General features: G+C 35.4%; 1 protein-coding gene across 1 annotated transcript in view; it reads left to right on the top strand.

Annotated features, from left to right (window-relative positions):
- The window catches only part of LOC126065484 (A disintegrin and metallopeptidase domain 3-like), a 118,009-nt gene that overhangs the window by 66,126 nt on the left and 33,944 nt on the right, over window positions 1-17,939 (top strand). The window contains exons 11-12 of the mRNA XM_049865505.1: window positions 8,160-8,296; window positions 15,337-15,529. Of these exons, the coding sequence (XP_049721462.1) occupies window positions 8,160-8,296; window positions 15,337-15,529 (330 nt within the window). The remainder of the gene's footprint in view (window positions 1-8,159; window positions 8,297-15,336; window positions 15,530-17,939) is intronic.

Below are 17,939 nucleotides of genomic sequence, written 5' to 3'. Positions count from 1 at the left end.
TGAAGTTTATGTATTTAAAGAATTTGTCCATTTCATCAAGATTATCTTATTTGTTGACATAAAATTACACATGGTATTCTCTTACAAACATTTTTTTTTCTATTGTGTCAGTTGTACTGCGCCCACTTGGTTTCTGATTTTAGATATTTACACCTTCTGTCCGTTTTTCTTTGTCAGTCTAGCTAAAGCTTTGTTGATTTTATTGATCTTTTCAAGAATCAACTTCATGCTTCATGGCATTTTTCTATTCTCTAATTTATTTATCTTTGATCTTTTTTATCTACTTCTTTCTGGTTGCTTTGGGTTTGGTTTTCTAATATTTAATAGTTCCTCAATTTTTTTTTGTTTGGGTTATTGATTTTGATCTCTCTTCTTTTGTTAATATAAATATTTTGCTATGAATTTCCCTATGAGGACTGGTTTTGCCATGTCCTATGTGTTTTGATATGTTGTGCTTTCATTTTAGTTTGAGTCTAAATATTTTCTGATTTCTTCCCTTTCTCATTGGTTGTTTAGTAGTGTGTTGTTTAATATTCTTATGTTGATGATTTTTCACTTTTCTCTCTATTATTAATTTATAATTTCATACCATTGTGGTTGGTGGATGTATTTTATAGTGTTTCATTTTTAAAAAATTTTTTGAGATTTGCTTTGTTTTCTAGCACGTCATCTGTCCTGGAGAATGATCCATGTGCACTGGAGAGAAAGTATACAGTGCTTTTGTTGGGAGAAATGTTCTCTATATGTCTGTTAGGTTTAGTTGTTTTATAGCATCATTTAGGTCTTCTATTTACTTATCGACCTGTGTCCTTGGCCTCCGGAGGGTCTCTTGTAGGTAGCATATATTTGAGTCATGATTTTGTAATCCATCCTGCCACTGTCTGCCTTTTGATTGAAGCATCTAGTCCACTTACAATCACTTTAATTGCTGATAAATAAGAACCTACTTCTGCCATGTTGTTGTCTGACTTTTACATTTCTTATGCTTTCTGTTACCCTAACTAACTCTAATGCTAACAACTTTTTATTATTTTTTGTTTCTGTGCGTGTGTGTGTGGGAGCCATTTTGATTCACATCTCCATTCCTTTAGTGTGTATTTTTTAGATATTTTCTTTGTGGTTACCATAAATATTACATTTAACATCTTGTTTTTGTAACAACTTGGGTTAAATTGAAACCAGCTTATCTTCAGAACAATACAGAAACTTTATACCCATGCATATTTTTGGTTTAAGCTTTAGGGATTACCTCAGGGCAGTAGTTCCAGGGGTCATCCAGCCTTATTGGCTCCAGAAAGTCTGTATTACAGGATAATTTGAAATTGTGTTCCACATTTTTCTTCCTTTTAATTAAGAGTCTTCTGTGGAATCTTTGATCAAAATGTTTAGTAGTGGTAACAGGGCACTATCCAGTTCTCTCCTTCTGCTGCTGCTCTAGTCAAATAGAGAACAGTTTTTGTACAATGGATGGCTGCTTATGATCTTTTAAGACCATAAGGACAATGCAATGAGCTAGGAAGTAGAGCATAAACAGTAAAAAGAACCCTAGGCCAGTAGACTTGGTGTCCTTTGGAATGATGACCTTAAGCTTCCAACCCTAGAAAACGAATCCCATGAGATGTTTCATTGTACATAAGCAGCATCAGCAGCTGCTTATTTTTTTTTGTTGCTGTTATTCTAAAATATATATAAAACACAGCATTTGCCATTTTATCTTTTTGCAGGTGTACAGCTTAGTGATATCAACTACATTAATCAAGTTGTACAAACATTACCCTTAATCAATGCTAAATTTACTATTACTGGAACCAGAAACTCATTTGTTTCCCAAAAAATGGCTCCCTCTCTCCCCATCCCTCCTGCCCCTAGTAGCCACTGATAAACTTTGGTCTCTGTATATTTGCCTATTCTTGTCATTTCATATAAGTGAGATCATATAATATTTATCTTTTGGGGATTGACTGATTTCATTCAGCAGAATATTTTCAAGGTTCATCTGTGGAGTAGCTTATATCAGGACTTCATTTCTCTTTATGACTGAGTAGTATTCCATTGTATATGTACCACATTTTATTTATTCTTTCATCTGTTGGCTGAACATTTAAGTTGCCTATTGTGAACTGTGCTGCAATGAACATTGGTGTACATATGTCTATTGGGGTCACTACTTTTACTTCTTGACTAAATACCTAGGAGTGGGATTTCTGGGTCATACGGCATTCTATTTTTATTTGTTTCAGGAACCACCACTCTCTCTCCTGCAATGAGTGTACCATTTTACATTCCGATTTCTCCACATTCTCACATCTTTGCCTACCTTTTTAAAAAAATCTTATCCATCCTTGTGGGATTTATCTCATTGTGGTTTTGATTGATGACTAAAGATGTTGAGCATCTTTTCATGTATTTTTGGCCATTTGAATATCCTCACTGGAGAAATGTCTCTTCAAGTCCTTTATCTATTTGTCGATTGGATTCTTTCTTTTTTTTTTGGTCAGTTTGTAGAAGTTTTATGTATGTTTTGATATTAGACTCTTATTTGACATGTTTTCCAAAAATATCTTCTCACTCTGTAGGTTGTCTTTTTGCTTTTTTGATAAAGTTCTTAGATGAACGAAATTACTTAATTTTAATGAGGTCTCATTTATATATTTTGTTTTTTGCCGTTCATGCTTTTGTTAGTATGTCAGATAGTCCATCATTAAAAGGTAGGCCCAACAGCCATACCTGTGCATTTTCTTCTAATAATTTTTATGTTTTTGTTTTCACATTTAGATCCTTAATCCATTTTGAATTGGTTTTTATGTATGGTGTGAGACATGGATTCTGATTTATTCTTCTGCATGTGGAAATCCAATTTTTCCAGCACCATTTATTGGAGATGCTCTTCCTTCCCGATTGAATGGTCTTAGTTATCTAGTGCTGCTACAACAGAAATACAAGTGGATGGCTTTAACAAAGAGAAATTTATTTTCTTACAGTCTAGTAGGCTAGAAGTCCAAATTCAGGGCATCAGCTCCAGGGGAAGACCTTCTCTCTGTCGGCTCTGGAGAAAGGTCCTTGTCATCAGTCTTCCCCTGGGCTAGGAGCTTCTCCATGTAGGAACCCTGGTTCCAAAGGACATGCTCTGCTCCTGGCGCTGCTTTGTTGATGGTATGAGGTCCCTGACCCTCTGCTTGTGTCTTTCTTTTATATCTCAAAGGAGATTGGCTCAAGACACAATCCAATCTTGTAGATTGAGTCCTGCCTCATTAATGTAACTCCTGCCTATCCCACCTCCTTAACATCATTGAGGTAAGATTTACAACACATAGGAAAATCACATTGGATGACAAAATGGTGGACAATCACAGAACACTGGGAATCATGGCCTAGCCAAATTGATACATATATTTTGGGGGGAACCAATTCAATCCATGACAGCATCCTTGTAAAAAGATCTGTTGACCATGGATGTGTGGGTTTATTTCTGTTCTCTTAATTATATTCCATTGGTCTGTGTGTCTGTTGTTAAACCACTTCCAGGCTGTTTTTATTACTGTAGCTGTGTAGTATGTTTTAAAGTCAGAAAGTGTGAGTCCTCCTACTTTATTCTTCTCTTTCAACATTGCATTAGCTGTTTCAGGGCCTCTTGCCATTCCATACGAAATTGAAGATTGATGTTTCTATTTTTGTAAGGAAGGGTTCTGGAAATTTGATCTGTAGATTTCTTTGGGTAATATTGATATCTTAACAGCATTAGAGAAGCCCTGGTGGTGCAGTGGTTAAGTGCTTGCTGCTAACCAGAATATCAACAGTTCAAATCCACCAACTGCTCCACGGGAGAAAGATGTGGTAGTTTGCTCCCATAAAGATTTCCAGCCTCAGAAATCTTCTGGGGCAGTTCTACTCTGTCCGGTAAGGTCTCTATGAGTCAGAATCGACTCGATGGCAGTGGGTTAACAATATCAAGTCTCCGAGTCTGTGAACATGGAATGTCTTTCCATTTATTTAGGTCTTCTTTAATCTCTTTCAAGGGTGTTTTATAGTTTTCATTGTATATGTCTTTCATATCCCTGGTTAAATTATTCCTGCTGTTGTTGTTGTTAAGTGCCGCCGAGTCAGTTCCAACTCGTATGTACAATAGAACAAAATACTGCCTGGTCTGGCACCATTCTCACAAGTGTTGCTGTGTTTGAGTCCAACATTTTTGCTTGTTGACCTCATATCGTGCAATGTTGCTAAATTCCTGTATTAGATCTATATGCTTCCTTGTGAATTCTTTGAGTTTTATATATAAGATCAAGCCATCTGTGATTAGAGATAGTTTTATTTTTTCTGTTCCAATTTGGATACCGTTAATTTTTTTCTTAACCTTATTGCTCTAGCTAGAACTTTTAATACAATATTTAATAGCAGTCATGAAAGCAGGCATCCTTATCTTGTTCCTGATTTCAAGGGGAAAGCTCTCACTCTTTGTTTTATAACTATAAATGCTGTTTTTTTTTTTTTTTTAAATAAATGCCCTTAATCATATTGTAGAACTTCCCTTTTATTCCTGTCTCTTTGAGGGTTCATCAAGAAAGGGTCTTAGATTTTATCAAATGCCTTTTCTGCATCAGTAGAGATTATCATGTGGTTCTTTTCATTTTTTCTATTAATGTCATGTATTACATTGATAGATTTTCTAATGGTGAGTCATCCTTGCATTACTGGAAAAAAATTCCACTTGGCCATCATGTGTGACTGGTGTGTTGCTGTGACTGGTGTTTGACATGGTATGCTGCTGGATTCTGTTTACTAGTTTTTTGTTGAGAATTTTGCATCCATCTGCATAAGGGATATTAGTCTGTAGTTGACTTTTCTTGTTGTGGCTTTCTACGGTGTTGGTTTCAGGGTAATGCTGGCTTCAAAAAAGAGTTAGAGAACATTCCTTCCTCCTCTACATTTTGGAATAGTGTGTACAGGGTTGGTGTCAGTTCTTCGAATGTTTGGTTGAATGCCCCACTAAAGCCATTTGGTCCAGGACTTTTTTTTATTGTTGTTGGAAGTCCTTTTATTACTGATTAAATCTTTTCACTTGTTATGGGTCTGTTGGGATTTTCTTTAAGGTAGGTTGTATGCATCCAAGAATTTGTTCATTTCATCTAAGTTATCAGGTTATTGGTATATAGTTGGTCATAGCACTCTGTTATGATTTCTTTTGTCTCCACTTTCATTTCTTACTTGGGTTATTTGCTATTTGCTTTGTCAGTCTAGAAAAGGGTTATCAATTTTATTGATCTTTTCAAAGAGCCAATTTCTGGTTTTGTTGATGCTCTCTCTATTGTTTTTCTGTTTTCCATTTCATTTATTTCTGCTCTGATCTTTGTTATTCCCTTTCTTTTGGTAGATTTAGGCATAGTTTGCTCTTTTTTGTAGTTCCTCTAGTTGTAGAGTTAGACATTTCATTTGAGATCTTTCTACTTTTTTTAACGTAAGCATTTATTGCTACGATTTTCCCTTTGAGGACTGCCATCACTGCATCCCCAGTCAGTTTTGGTATGTTGTATTTTCATGTTTGTTCACTTCCAAGTATTTTTTCATTTCTCTTGATTCCTTCCTTGACCCCTTGGTTGTTCAAACCAAAAAGTAAAACCCATTTTTCTCAAGTCGATTCTGACTCAGTGACCCTATAGGGCAGAGTAGAACTGCCCCATAGGGTTTTCAAGGAGTGACTGGTTAATTCAAAATGCAGACCTTTGGTTAGCAGCCATAGCTCTTTACCACTGTGCCACCAGGGCTCCACTGGCTGTTTAGTAATGTGCTATTTAATTTCCACATGTTTATCTGTTTTCCAGTTTTATTAATTTGTAGTGTTATTCCATTGTGGTTGTAGTAGATGCTTTGTATGTTTTCAATCTTTTTAAACTTATTGAAACTTGTGTTTTGACATAGTATGTGGTCAATCCTATAGAATGACCCATGTACACTGGAGTAAAATATGTGTTGTTCTGTTGTTAGATGCAGTGTTCTATATATGTTATGTCTAACTGGTTTATGGTATTTTTCAGTTCCTTTATTTCATTATTAATCTTCTTGCTAGATATTCTGCCCAGTATTGAAAGTGGTGCATTAAAAACCAAACCGAACTCATTGCCTTTGAGTTGATCCTATGTCCCCAAATATTATTGTGGAGTTGTCTATTAATCCATTCAGTTCTGTCAGTATTTGCTTCAGATATTTTGAGGTACTGATGTCAGGTGGGAGAAAGATGTGGCAGTGTGCTTCTGTAAAAACGACAGTCTTGGAAAACCTATTGGCAGGTCTTCTCTGTCCTACAGGGTTGCTATAGGGTCGCTATTATTTGGTACGGACTCAACAGCAGTGAGTTTGGGTTTTTTTTTTTTTTTTTTTGGTTTAGATGTTAAGTGCATGTACGTTTACATTTGTTATATCTTCTTGATGTATCAAACCTATTATCATTATGTAATATCGTTCTTTGCCTCTTATAAAAGATTTTGACTTAAAATATCTGATATCAATATGGCCACTCCTCTTTGATTAATATTTGCATCCATTATTATTATTTTTGCCATCCTTTCACTTTCAGTCTGACTTTTTATTTGGACTTAAAATGTTTCTCTTGTAGGCTGCATATGGATGGATCTTTTTTTTTTTTTTTAATTCCTTCTTCCACACTCTGCTTTTTCTTAGAGTGTTTAATCTATTTACATTTAAAGTAATTATTGATAAGGAAGGACTTACTTCTGCCCGTTTGCTAATTATTTTGTGTGTACCTTATACCTTCTTTGTCCTTTGATTCTTGCAGTTTTGTCTTTTTTTGTTTGTTTTTTGTTGAGTTCTTATGTTTCCCTTCTTCAGCCTTTTTGTGTATTTTTTAGATATCTTCTTAGTGGTTACCGTAAAAATTACATTTATTAAAAAAAAAATACCTGAGATAAATTTACTATTTATATTTACATTTATAGTAACCGAGTACCAACAAGTGGCATTCCAACAAGTAACATACAGCATTAACATACATAAACTATTCCCATTTTGTTCGTCCCTCCAGCTTCTTGTTGTTGTCCTCTTTTATAGGATTATACATCCTATACCCATTAGAAAAAATTTGTAGTTATTTCTTAAGCATTTGATGTTATATAGCTTTAGGAATATAACAAAAAATATTTACTAATAGACAGTACTTTAAATTGGCTCTTTTATTTTTGTTTGCCATGTGTTTTTTGGAAATCCGTCTTTTCTTTTCCTTTCTTCTTCTTCTAAATTGCGCTAGAGAGCGCTCTGACACTTTGGTTTTGCAGGTGCTGACTCAGTCTATAAGTGGCCTTATCTTGCAAATTGTTTAGGTGAATCAGGGCACCATTGGACTTTTTTTTAAAAACAAAATGTACAGCCCTCAAATCTTGGGGGAAATGTTCCCTAATGCCTGCCAATCTTTATGTCCCTCTGGAGCCACCCGAGGTCGGTCCATGGTGCCAACAAGTGGCAGTGAGGACGATGTAAAAAATGCACTTCTATTGAATGGTTCTTGTTACTGATTTAAGCCCCTCTGCAGGGTTATGGGTGGGCAGATCTTTGCAGTAGTCCTCGGCCCACCTATTCCAGATCCAGCTGGGCCAAATGCAGAATTCATGTATTTTTCTTGATGATCTTATGGTTGGGAACTTCCCCTCATGCTGTCATTTTTCTTCTAGTCCCTAATATTATTTGTAAAGGTAAAAGAAGTGCCACTCAGAAGATGCTAGGCTATTATGCCTTCAAACTAAAAAAAAAAAAATTGACCTTTTCTCTTTTCTCTTATTACTTTTTTTGATGTCATAATTGACTATGAATTCAACACTTCAGAATCTGTATATGTTGCCAAGTGATAACTTGAAAAATAATATAGTTACTGAAAAAATACTTCTACTTCAAAAAAAGTGTTTTGAAGTTATTTGGAATTTAATTCAATAACTGGGCATAAAACATGTAACAGTAATAGTCTTATTATGTGATGAAACCATTTGAATGAAAAATACTGTTACTCAAAAAGAAAAAGAAAAAGTAGTTTTCATTATTCCTAAAAAAATAATTTGCCTTGTTTTGCTGTTTCCTTAATTTTGCATTTGCCTTAGGGTTTAGGTAATAGAGTCACAAATCCCTGATTATGTTCTTTTTTTTTTTTTTCTCTTTAGTATCCAAAGCTGATAACTTTAGAGGCATTTTCAGTTGTTATGACACAGTTGCTTGGAATTAATCTAGGATTAACATATGATGCCATCTATAAGTGTTACTGTCCAGGAAATACATGTATAATGAATCCTGATTCAATGTAAGGTGTTATTTCATTCAAATATTTATCTTCTCTTTGAGAAATGTTTGTAGTATTCTTGGATGTATAATTTCTTGCAATGTAACTTGAATAAGAATATTTTTACTAAATACATTTTTGTTTATTTAAAACTTATTAAAGAGAACAAGTATATACTGTTGTAGAAAAAATTGCTTAATAGTTTTGCACATAATGTTATATAAAGAAAGTGAATGTTGGTAATGACTTTCTGGAGTTTACTGGAATTTAGAGCTGAAATTTATTCTAAAAGTATGCATAGTGAGGATCTGTTGTTTCCAGGTGTTGTGTTAAGTTGTCTTATAAATATTTAACAAGATGCATGTCTTAAGTATTTCATACTACTTTATCAGAGACAGAAAATACTTTGAAAAGTTGGACATGATAATAAAATCAGGTTATGCTAGGTGCAAAGTAGGAAATAACAGGGTGAGCTTATATCAAAAAAGGTGGAAAAGGAACTATTTATGATAAAGTGATCTGGATATGCTTCTCTGAATAAGTGGTATTTATGTTGACACTTTGAAGAGAAAAAACTAATGGTTGTATAAACAACTTGTGGAAAATACTTTTCAGGGTCAGCAAGTAAAATGAGACTTTGGTAAAAACTATCTTGATGTGCTCAACAGATTATCACCTGAAACAGTGAGAGCAGGGTGAGGTTGTGAGCAGGTAGGGTAAAAAATTAAAAAAGATAAGTTATTGGGAATATGTGGAAGGACAATTTAGTTATAGGAAAGAAAATAAAGTAAAATGAGACTAATAGAAAATGAGTCAGAGAAAGAAGTCTGTGAGAAAAGGTAGGAAAAAAACAAATCATGCAATGATAATATGGGCATTTGGATTTGATAAATGTAACAAAACACATTTTAATAGATTTATATAATATAGATAATAAAATAGCTAGTAAAATGAATGTGAAATCTATGAGAAGGAACAAAAATATATTACACACTTGGGAGGTAATGAAGATTGTCACTATAATCTATAATTAATTGGGATTTTTTTCTTTCCTTGTTTTTTAAATTGCGCTTTCTTTTTTTAAATTGTATTTTAGATGAAGGTTTACAGAACAAACTAGCTTCTCATTAAACAATTAATACATGTTTTGTTTTGTGACATTGGTTGCCATTCCCCACAACATGTCCACACTTGCCCCTTCTCCATCTTGGGTTCCCTGTTAACTAGCTTTTCTGTCCCTTCCTGACTTCTCGTCCTTGTTCCTGGGCTGCTGTGCCGATTTAGTGTCGTTTTGTTTTATGGGCCTGTCTAATCTTTGGCTGAAGGATGAACCTCAGGAATGAGTTCAGTCCTGAGTTAAAAGGATGTTTGAGGGCCGTACTTTCAGAGTTTCTCATCTCTGTCAGACCAGTAAATGTGGTCTTTTTTTGTGAGTTAGAAATTTGTTCTACAATTTTCTCCAGCTCTGTCCAGGATCCTCTATTGTGATCCCTGTCAGAGGAGTTGGTGATGGTAGCTGGGCACCACCTAGATGTGCTGGACTCAGTCTGGTGGAGGCTGTGGTAGTTTTGGTCCATTAGTCCTTTGGACTAACCTTTCCCTTGTGTCTTTGGTTTTCTTCATTCTCTCTTGCTCCAGGCAGAGTGGGACCAGTAAATGTATCTTAGATGGCTGCTTACAAGCTTTTAAGACCTCAGATGCTACTCACCACAGTAGGATGTAGAACATTTTCTTTATAAACTGTGTTATGACAGTTGAGCTCTAGGTATCTCCTAACACCATGGTCCCCAGCCCTCAGCCCAGTAATTTGGTTCCTCGGGGAGTTTGAATGTGTCTATGAAGCCTCCATGACCTTGCCTTGGTCAAGTTGTGTTGATTTCACCAGTATTGTCTTACCCTTCACCAAAGTTACCACTTATCTGTTTTCTAGTTAGTGTTTTTCCCTCCCTAGTAACCATCAAAAATTGTTTCTTTCTGTGCATAAACCTTTTCATGAGTTTTTATAATGATGGTCTCATACAGTAGTTGTCCTTTTGTGATTGACTTATTTCACTCAGCATAATGCCCTCCAGATTCACCCATGTTGTGAGATGTTTCACAGATTCATCATTGTTCTTTATTGTTGTGTAGTATTTCATTGTGTGTATGTACCATAGTTTGTTTATGCAGTCATTGGTAGATAGGTACTTACGTTGTTTCATTTCCACCTTTTTGCTATGGTGAATAATGCTGCAGTGAACATGGGTGTGCATATGTCTGTTTGTGCGATGGCTCTTATTTCTCTAGGATGTATTCTTAGGAGTAGGATTGCTGGATCATATGATATTTCCATTTCTAGCTTTTTAAGAAAGTGCCATATCGTTTTCCAAAACGGTTGTACCATTTTACAGTCCCACCAGCAGTGAATAAGAGTTCCAGTCTCCCCACGGCCTCTCCTGCATTTGTTATTTTCTGATTTTTTTTTTTCTTGATTCGTGCCAGTAATATTGGGATGAGATGGTATCTCATTGTAATTTTGATTTGTGTTTCTCTAATGGCTAGTGATCGTGAGCATTTCCTCGTGTATCTGTTAGCTGCCTGAATGTCTTCTTTGGTGAAGTATCTGTCCATATCCTTTGCCAATTTTTTAATTGGGGTATTTGTTTTTTTATTATAGAGATGTTGGATTTTCCTATAGATTTTTGAGATTAGGCCTTTGTCAGATTTGTCTTAGCCAAAATTTTTTTCTCAGTCTCTAGGTTCTCTTTTTACTCTTTTGGTGGTCTTTTAATGAGGATAATTGTTTAACTTTTAGAATATCCCAGTTATCTAGGCTATCTTCTGGTGTTTGTGTATCATTATTTATGGTTTGTATCCTGTTTATGCTATTAGGGCCTCTAACGTTGACCCTATTTTTTCTTCTTTTTTGAATTTACATTTAGGTGTTTGATCCATTTTGAATTAGTTTTTTGTGTATGGTATGAAGTATGGGACCTGTTTCACTTTTTTACAGATGGACATCCAGTTTTGCCAGCCCCATATAGACTGTCTTTTCCCCATTTCATGGACTTTGAGCCTTTGTCAAAGATCATATGACCATAGGTGGATGGATTTACATCTGGGCTCTCATTTGATTTCTGGGCTACTGCTTCTATGGCTGTTGATTGTGGATCCAAGTAAAATGAAATCCTTGACAACTTCAAAATTTTCTCCATTTGTCTTGATGTTGCTTATTCGTTCAGTTGTGAGGATTTTTGTTTTCTTTATGCTGAGATGTAATCCATCATGGAGGCTGTAGTCTTTCATCTTCGCCAGTAAGTACTTTAAGTCCTTTTTGGCAAAATTTTCTTTGCTTGTGATAGTAATGGTATTTTCTGCATCCTGTTATATCAGCTTTCTTTGGGACGGTCACAAATGTGCACCTCTTCAAGTCAGTTGGCCAGGTAGCTGTCTTCTAAGTTTCTTTGCATAGACAAGTGAATGCTTCCAGTGTTGTATCTATTTGTTGAAACATCTCAATGGCGGTCTGTAATTCCTGGAGCCTTGTTTTTTTACCAGTGCCTTCAGTGCATCTTGGACTTCTTTTTCCAGCACCATTGATCATATGCTACCCCCTAAAATGGTTGAACGTCAATCAGTTCTTTTTGGAAAGTGACGCTGTTGTTTTCCTTTCATCTTCTTTTGATGCTTCCTGCATCATTCAGTATTTTGCCCATAGAATCCTTCAGTATTGCAACTCAAGACTTGACTTTTTTCTTCAGTTCTTTCATCTTGGGAAATGCCAAGCATGTTCTTCACTTCTGGTTTTCTAACTCCAGGTGTTTTCACATTTCTTTATAATACTTTTCTTTGTCTTTTTGATTTGCCCTTTGATGTCTTCTGTTCAGCTCTTTTACGTGATCATGTCTTCCTTTTGATTCAGCTACTCTGTGTTCAAGAGCATGTTTCAGAGTCTCTTCTGACATCCATTTTGGTATTTTCTTTCTTTCCCATCTTTTTAATGACCTTTTGCTTCCTTTATGTATGATGTCCTTGATGTCATCCTACAACTGATTTGGTCTCCGATCATTAGTATTTAACGTGTCAAATCTATTCTTGAGATCATCACTAAATTCAGATATCACTACTTTCCAACAAACTTTGAATAAATGCCAGTATTTTAGGAAAGAAAAAAATGTGGGAAAATCATGATTATAGTCTGTGGACGTTAAAATTAAGATATTCTGAGACACCCGGGTAAGTTGTTAGGTGTACAATTAGTTCTGTGGTTCTAGATCTCTGAGGACAAGCTCAGTGCCTTAAGAACAGGCTTTGGGCAGTTATTGTATATACAGACTGAGTCATTTAGGGGAAAGCAGCAACAGAGTCAGAAGGAGCAGAAAGAAAGAAAACTTTAGGAAAAGAATCTAGATAGTCTGAGTCTTTGAAACCTAGGGATGGATGTGTTTTAAGAGCAAGTGAAAGGATAGAGGCAACATGGTAAAAACATCAGCATGGTATTTTAGTCTCCACAAATTATTTCACAAAATACAACTAGGGAAATAATAATAAAGAATATATAACAACTTCCCCCAAAGCTGGGATGCATCAAAAATACCAGCAGGTACAGCCAGTCCTCTGGCATAATGAGACCTGAATAAAGGAAGCAGCTGTGTGGGAGGAAATAGAAGGGGCACATGGGGTCTCTGAAAATCTCACAAACCTGGGAACCCAGAATTATTTGAATAATCCTCACCCCAAGTTGTTGTCCTCATGGGAAGAAAATGTCAATGAGCTAATGCTGTCACATTAGTCAAAACTTGGTGAGAATTTTATAAATTGTAGGTGAGAGAAAAGAGATTGTGAAAAATTCTTAAGATGTTGGAATGATCTTGGCATGAACCCTAAGAAATCTGATAGCAGTTAGCCCATGTATCACCCAGATTGTGGTTTTTAGATACCTTCTAAAAGAATGATTTATTCCAGGGAGAGGCAGAGAAAGTACAAATGAACCTGGAACATCTTGTGTCAGGAAATAAACAGGTGTTCAATGAATTACGGTGATTTGTCAAAAGGACACAAAGGCCAGTTTGAAAGAGCTCCCACTAGCTAAACCTGGGACAATTTGAGTGCCAAATATAATCAAGATCATAATGAATTATAACTCACTGAATAAAGTAGGAAACATGACTCTATACTGACATAAATACACAAATTAAAAAATCAAAATTTGAATTAGAAATGGCATATTTGCGTAGAATCAAAGTACTTCTCCCAAAATACTTGTTAATTGATAAGAAAGAAAAAAAAGTCACCATATATACTGGCAAACACACCTTAATCAACTGGTCAAAGTGACTCTTACGAGTAATATGACAAATTAAAATCTTGTGTCATCTGTCAGGATTCAATGAGACAAATGCAGCTACACCCTTGGGATATTTCTGCCAACACAACACATTTGATCAAATCCTGTGTAAATAGTCCGTAAACTGAAATTGGAGGACATTATACCAAATAATTAACCTGTAACCATAAACTACTTCAAGGACATGAAAGGCAACAAAAAACTTAGGCAGCTGAACTAAGGAAACATGACAAATGCAGTGCTTGACTGTGAACAGAATCTTTTTGCTATAAAATATAAATCGTGTGATATTTGGGGAAATTTGAACGGAGCCTGAGGATTAGGATTAGGAGTTAGTAATGTGTCATTATTAATTTCCTAATTGTGGTCGTTCTATTTTGCTTATGTAGGAGAATTTGGTTCTATGTAAGAATTACACATTAAAGTATTTACAGCTCTCAGAACATCTTGTTGGAGACTGTTTCCGGAAAGAAAAGTTCATTCTTTGTACTATATTTGCTTAATTTCTGTAAGAGACATTGCTAATAAAATAAAACAAAAACTCATTAAACAAGTCATTTAAAATATAAGGTGATAATGATAATAAAAATAACTAGGGCTTATTCATTTTATATACATCTATGTTAAGATATTTGAATTGCTTGATTAATATTTGTTACCAAAGAAAAAATATTTTAAGGTATTTGAATTGATTGATTAATATTTGTTACCAAAGAAAAAAACCCATGTTTTCAGTAACACAATTGTTTTGTATTTTATTTTTCACACAATTTTTCTAGTATGTTCCATTTTCTTAATGATCGTTGATGTTTTTTGTAACAATGTTTGTAATAATGTAATATTTACAATAATAATGGAAATAATAACAATAAAAAAAAACCCAGTGCCGTTGAGTCGATTCTGACGCATAGCGACCCAGTTTCTTAATGATCATTGATGTTTTTTGTAACAATGTTTATAATAATGTGATATTTACAATAATAATGGAAATAATAACAATAGGAAGCATTTAAATAGAACTTACTGTGTAGTGGGAAGTATTATGTGTTTTAACATATCCTTACTTACTTAGGCTGCGTAACTATGATACAGAGATGTTTTTTCCTTTATCTTCCTCTACTTGCTAGATGTTATCATTGAGCTGATTTTTTATATTATTGCTTTTCTTTCTTTCTTTTTTTTTTGTATTCTGCCATTATGTATTGGTTTAGGCTATAGATTAAAACCTAATTTAGATAGAAAATTGGAATTTTGATGCAAAATTGCTTTTGATATGACGACAAGTGGAAATTATAACGAGTTAAATTATGACAAGTTAAAAGTTTTATGTGGGCAGACAACAGTGTTAAGTGCAAGATTTAAATAAAAACTATGTGTGATTTTTACCATTTCAAGGATGTTTAAATGATATTTCCAAAGAAGGCCAAAACACAAGCAGTCCAATGGGACTTGTATAAGTAGTGGAGCACGTAATCGAGTCGTATAAAATTAAATGTGTGTCCCTTTATGCACCTATAGTTTTCCAAGGAAATTCATTTATATTTTTCTTGGAGATACTAAAGTTGAAAAAGAAATTAGAATCGGAATTGAATTGTATTTTGAAAATGAAAATCACCCTCCCTCTTGACTCCCCTTCTATAAGTGAAGTAGTATAAAATTCATAACACCATATTAAAGACTTTTAATTTGATACTGACTTTATTCCATTCATCTAAGGAATATAATTCACTTTTAGACATTCCCATGGTGTAAAGTTTTTTAGCAGCTGCAGCCTGGATGAATTTAAGCATGTAGTTACACAACCTGAATTTGAATGTCTTCAGAATCAAATAATTTCAAAAGTGGCTTTCCAAGGAAGACAAAGTCATTCGACTTGTGGCAATGGCCGTTTGGAGCCACCAGAGGAGTGTGATTGTGGCAGTGCAGAGGTTAGTGGCGAACATTAATAGCTTATCCAAAGATTTGGTTTTGTGTTTCTCATGTTGTATTATAATTGTCAATGCGTTATAAAAGGGAAGGACTTTTCTTTCTTTCTCTCTTTTTTTAATGCAGCACCATTTTATCATATATCTAAAATGGGGGTATATGGGACATGGGGCAACTGATCCTGAATTTGAAGCATTTGTGGAATTTGAGTACAGGTTAAGTTTAGACTGTCAAAAAGAAATAGATTCTTCATTGTGTAACCATTAATAGTAATAGTACTCCTCTGTATCCTCAATCAATAGCATAAACATCGGTGGTGTCAATAGTATAATCGTCACTTCAATCATCTCCTGAATTCCTCCAAAGTGACTGTACAGGTTGATTAGATTACTAAATGTTTGTTGTTGGTTGCCTCCTCAAACCCTAATGTCAGCCCTTGTATCTGTGGGAACTTCATTTATTTTAACTTGGATTCACAGAATTGGATTAATGATAACCATTAGTTCATTACCCTTAGTGTTGAATACGAGACCCAACAATGATACATGTATGGCCATCGCTTTCTTATTTCTCACCCTTCATTTACTAGAAAAGTAAACACTATCCAGAATTTTTTTAACAATGCAGTTTTAAATGTTATTATTAGCTTTCTGTTTTAGAACATTATTAAAAATGTAGCATAACCTCTGGGACTACATTTTTATTTCATGTGTTACTGATAATATGCATGTTATTTTGTGTAGATGTAGTTCTTCCATACTCCTTTTTTATGTGTAATAACGCATTGTTGTTGTTGTTGTTGTTAGGTGCCGTCGAGTCGGTTCCGACCCATAGCAACCCTATGCACAACAGAACGAAACACTGCCTGGTCCTGCGCCATCTTTAAAATCGTTGTTATGCTTAGCTCATTGTTGCAGCCATTGTGTCAATCCACCTCGATGAGCGTCTTCCTCTTTTCTGCTGACCCTGCACTCTGCCAAGCATGATGTCCTTCTCCAGAGACTGATCCCTCCTGATAACATGTCCAAAGTATGTAAGACGCAGTCTCGCCATCCTTGCCTCTAAGGAGCATTCTGGCCGCACTTCTTCCAGGACAGATTTGTTCGTTCTTTTGGCAGTCCATGGTATATTTAATATTCTTCGCCAACACCACAATTCAAAGGCGTCAACTCTCCTTCAGTCTTCCTTATTCATTGTCCAGCTTTCACATGCATGTGATGTGATTGAAAATACCATGGCTTGAGTCAGGCGCACCTTAGTCTTCAGGGTGACATCTTTGCTCTTCAACACTATGAAGAGGTCCTTTGCAGCAGCCTGAATTTCAAGCAGTCTCCTGTCGATATACTGCTGCAGCTGTTTTTGAATGATCTTCAGCAAAATTTTGCTTGTGTGTGATATTAATGATATTGTTCTATCATTTCCACATTCGGTTGGATCACCTTTCTTGGGAATAGGCATAAATATGGATCTCTTCCAGTCAGTTGGCCATGAAGCTGTCTTCCATATTTCTTGGCATAGATGAGTGAGCACCTCCAGCACTGCATCTGTTTGTTGAAACATCTCCTTTGATATTCCAATTCCTGGAGCCTTGTTTTTTGCCAGTGCCTTCAGAGCACCTTGGACTTCTTCCTTCAGTACCATCGGTTCCTGATCATATGCCACCTCTTGAAATGGTTGAATATCGACTAATTCTCTTTGGTATAATGACTCTGTGTAAACCTTACATCTTCTTTTGATGCTTCTTGCATCATTTAATATTTTCCCCATGGAATCCTTCACTATTGCAACTTGAGACTTGAATTTTTTCTTCAGTTCTTTCAGCTTGAGAAACGCTGAGTGTGTTCTTCCCTTTTGGTTTTCCATCTCCAGCTCTTTGCACATGTCATTATAATACTTTACTTTGTCTTCTCGAGAGGCCCTTTGAAATCTTCTGTTCAGTTCTTTTACTTCATCAATTCTTCCTTTTGCTTTAGCTGCTCGACGCTCAAGAGCAATTTTCAGAGTCTCCTCTGACATCCATCTTGGTCTTTTCTTTCTTTCCTGTCTTTTCAGTGGCCTCTTGCTTTCTTCGTGGATGATGTCCTTGATGTCATTCCACAACTCTTCTGTTCTTCGATCACTAGTGTTCAATGCATCAAATCTATTCTTGAGATGGTCTCTAAATTCAGGTGGGATATACTCAAGGTCATATTTTGGCTCTCGTGGACTTGCTTTGATTTTCTTCAGTTTCAGCTTAAACTTGCATATGAGCAATTGATGGTCTGTTCCACAGTCAGCCCCTGGCCTTGTTCTGACTGATGATATTGAGCTTTTCCATCATCTCTTTCCACAGATGTAGTCAATTTGATTTCTGTGTGTTCCATCTGGCGAGGTCCATGTGTATAGTCGCCGTTTATGTTGGTGAAAGAATGT

Source organism: Elephas maximus, chromosome 22 (assembly GCF_024166365.1).
Source record: "Elephas maximus indicus isolate mEleMax1 chromosome 22, mEleMax1 primary haplotype, whole genome shotgun sequence".
Classification (NCBI taxonomy): Eukaryota; Metazoa; Chordata; class Mammalia; order Proboscidea; family Elephantidae; genus Elephas; species Elephas maximus.
This window is presented reverse-complemented; position numbering and strand designations above follow the sequence as displayed.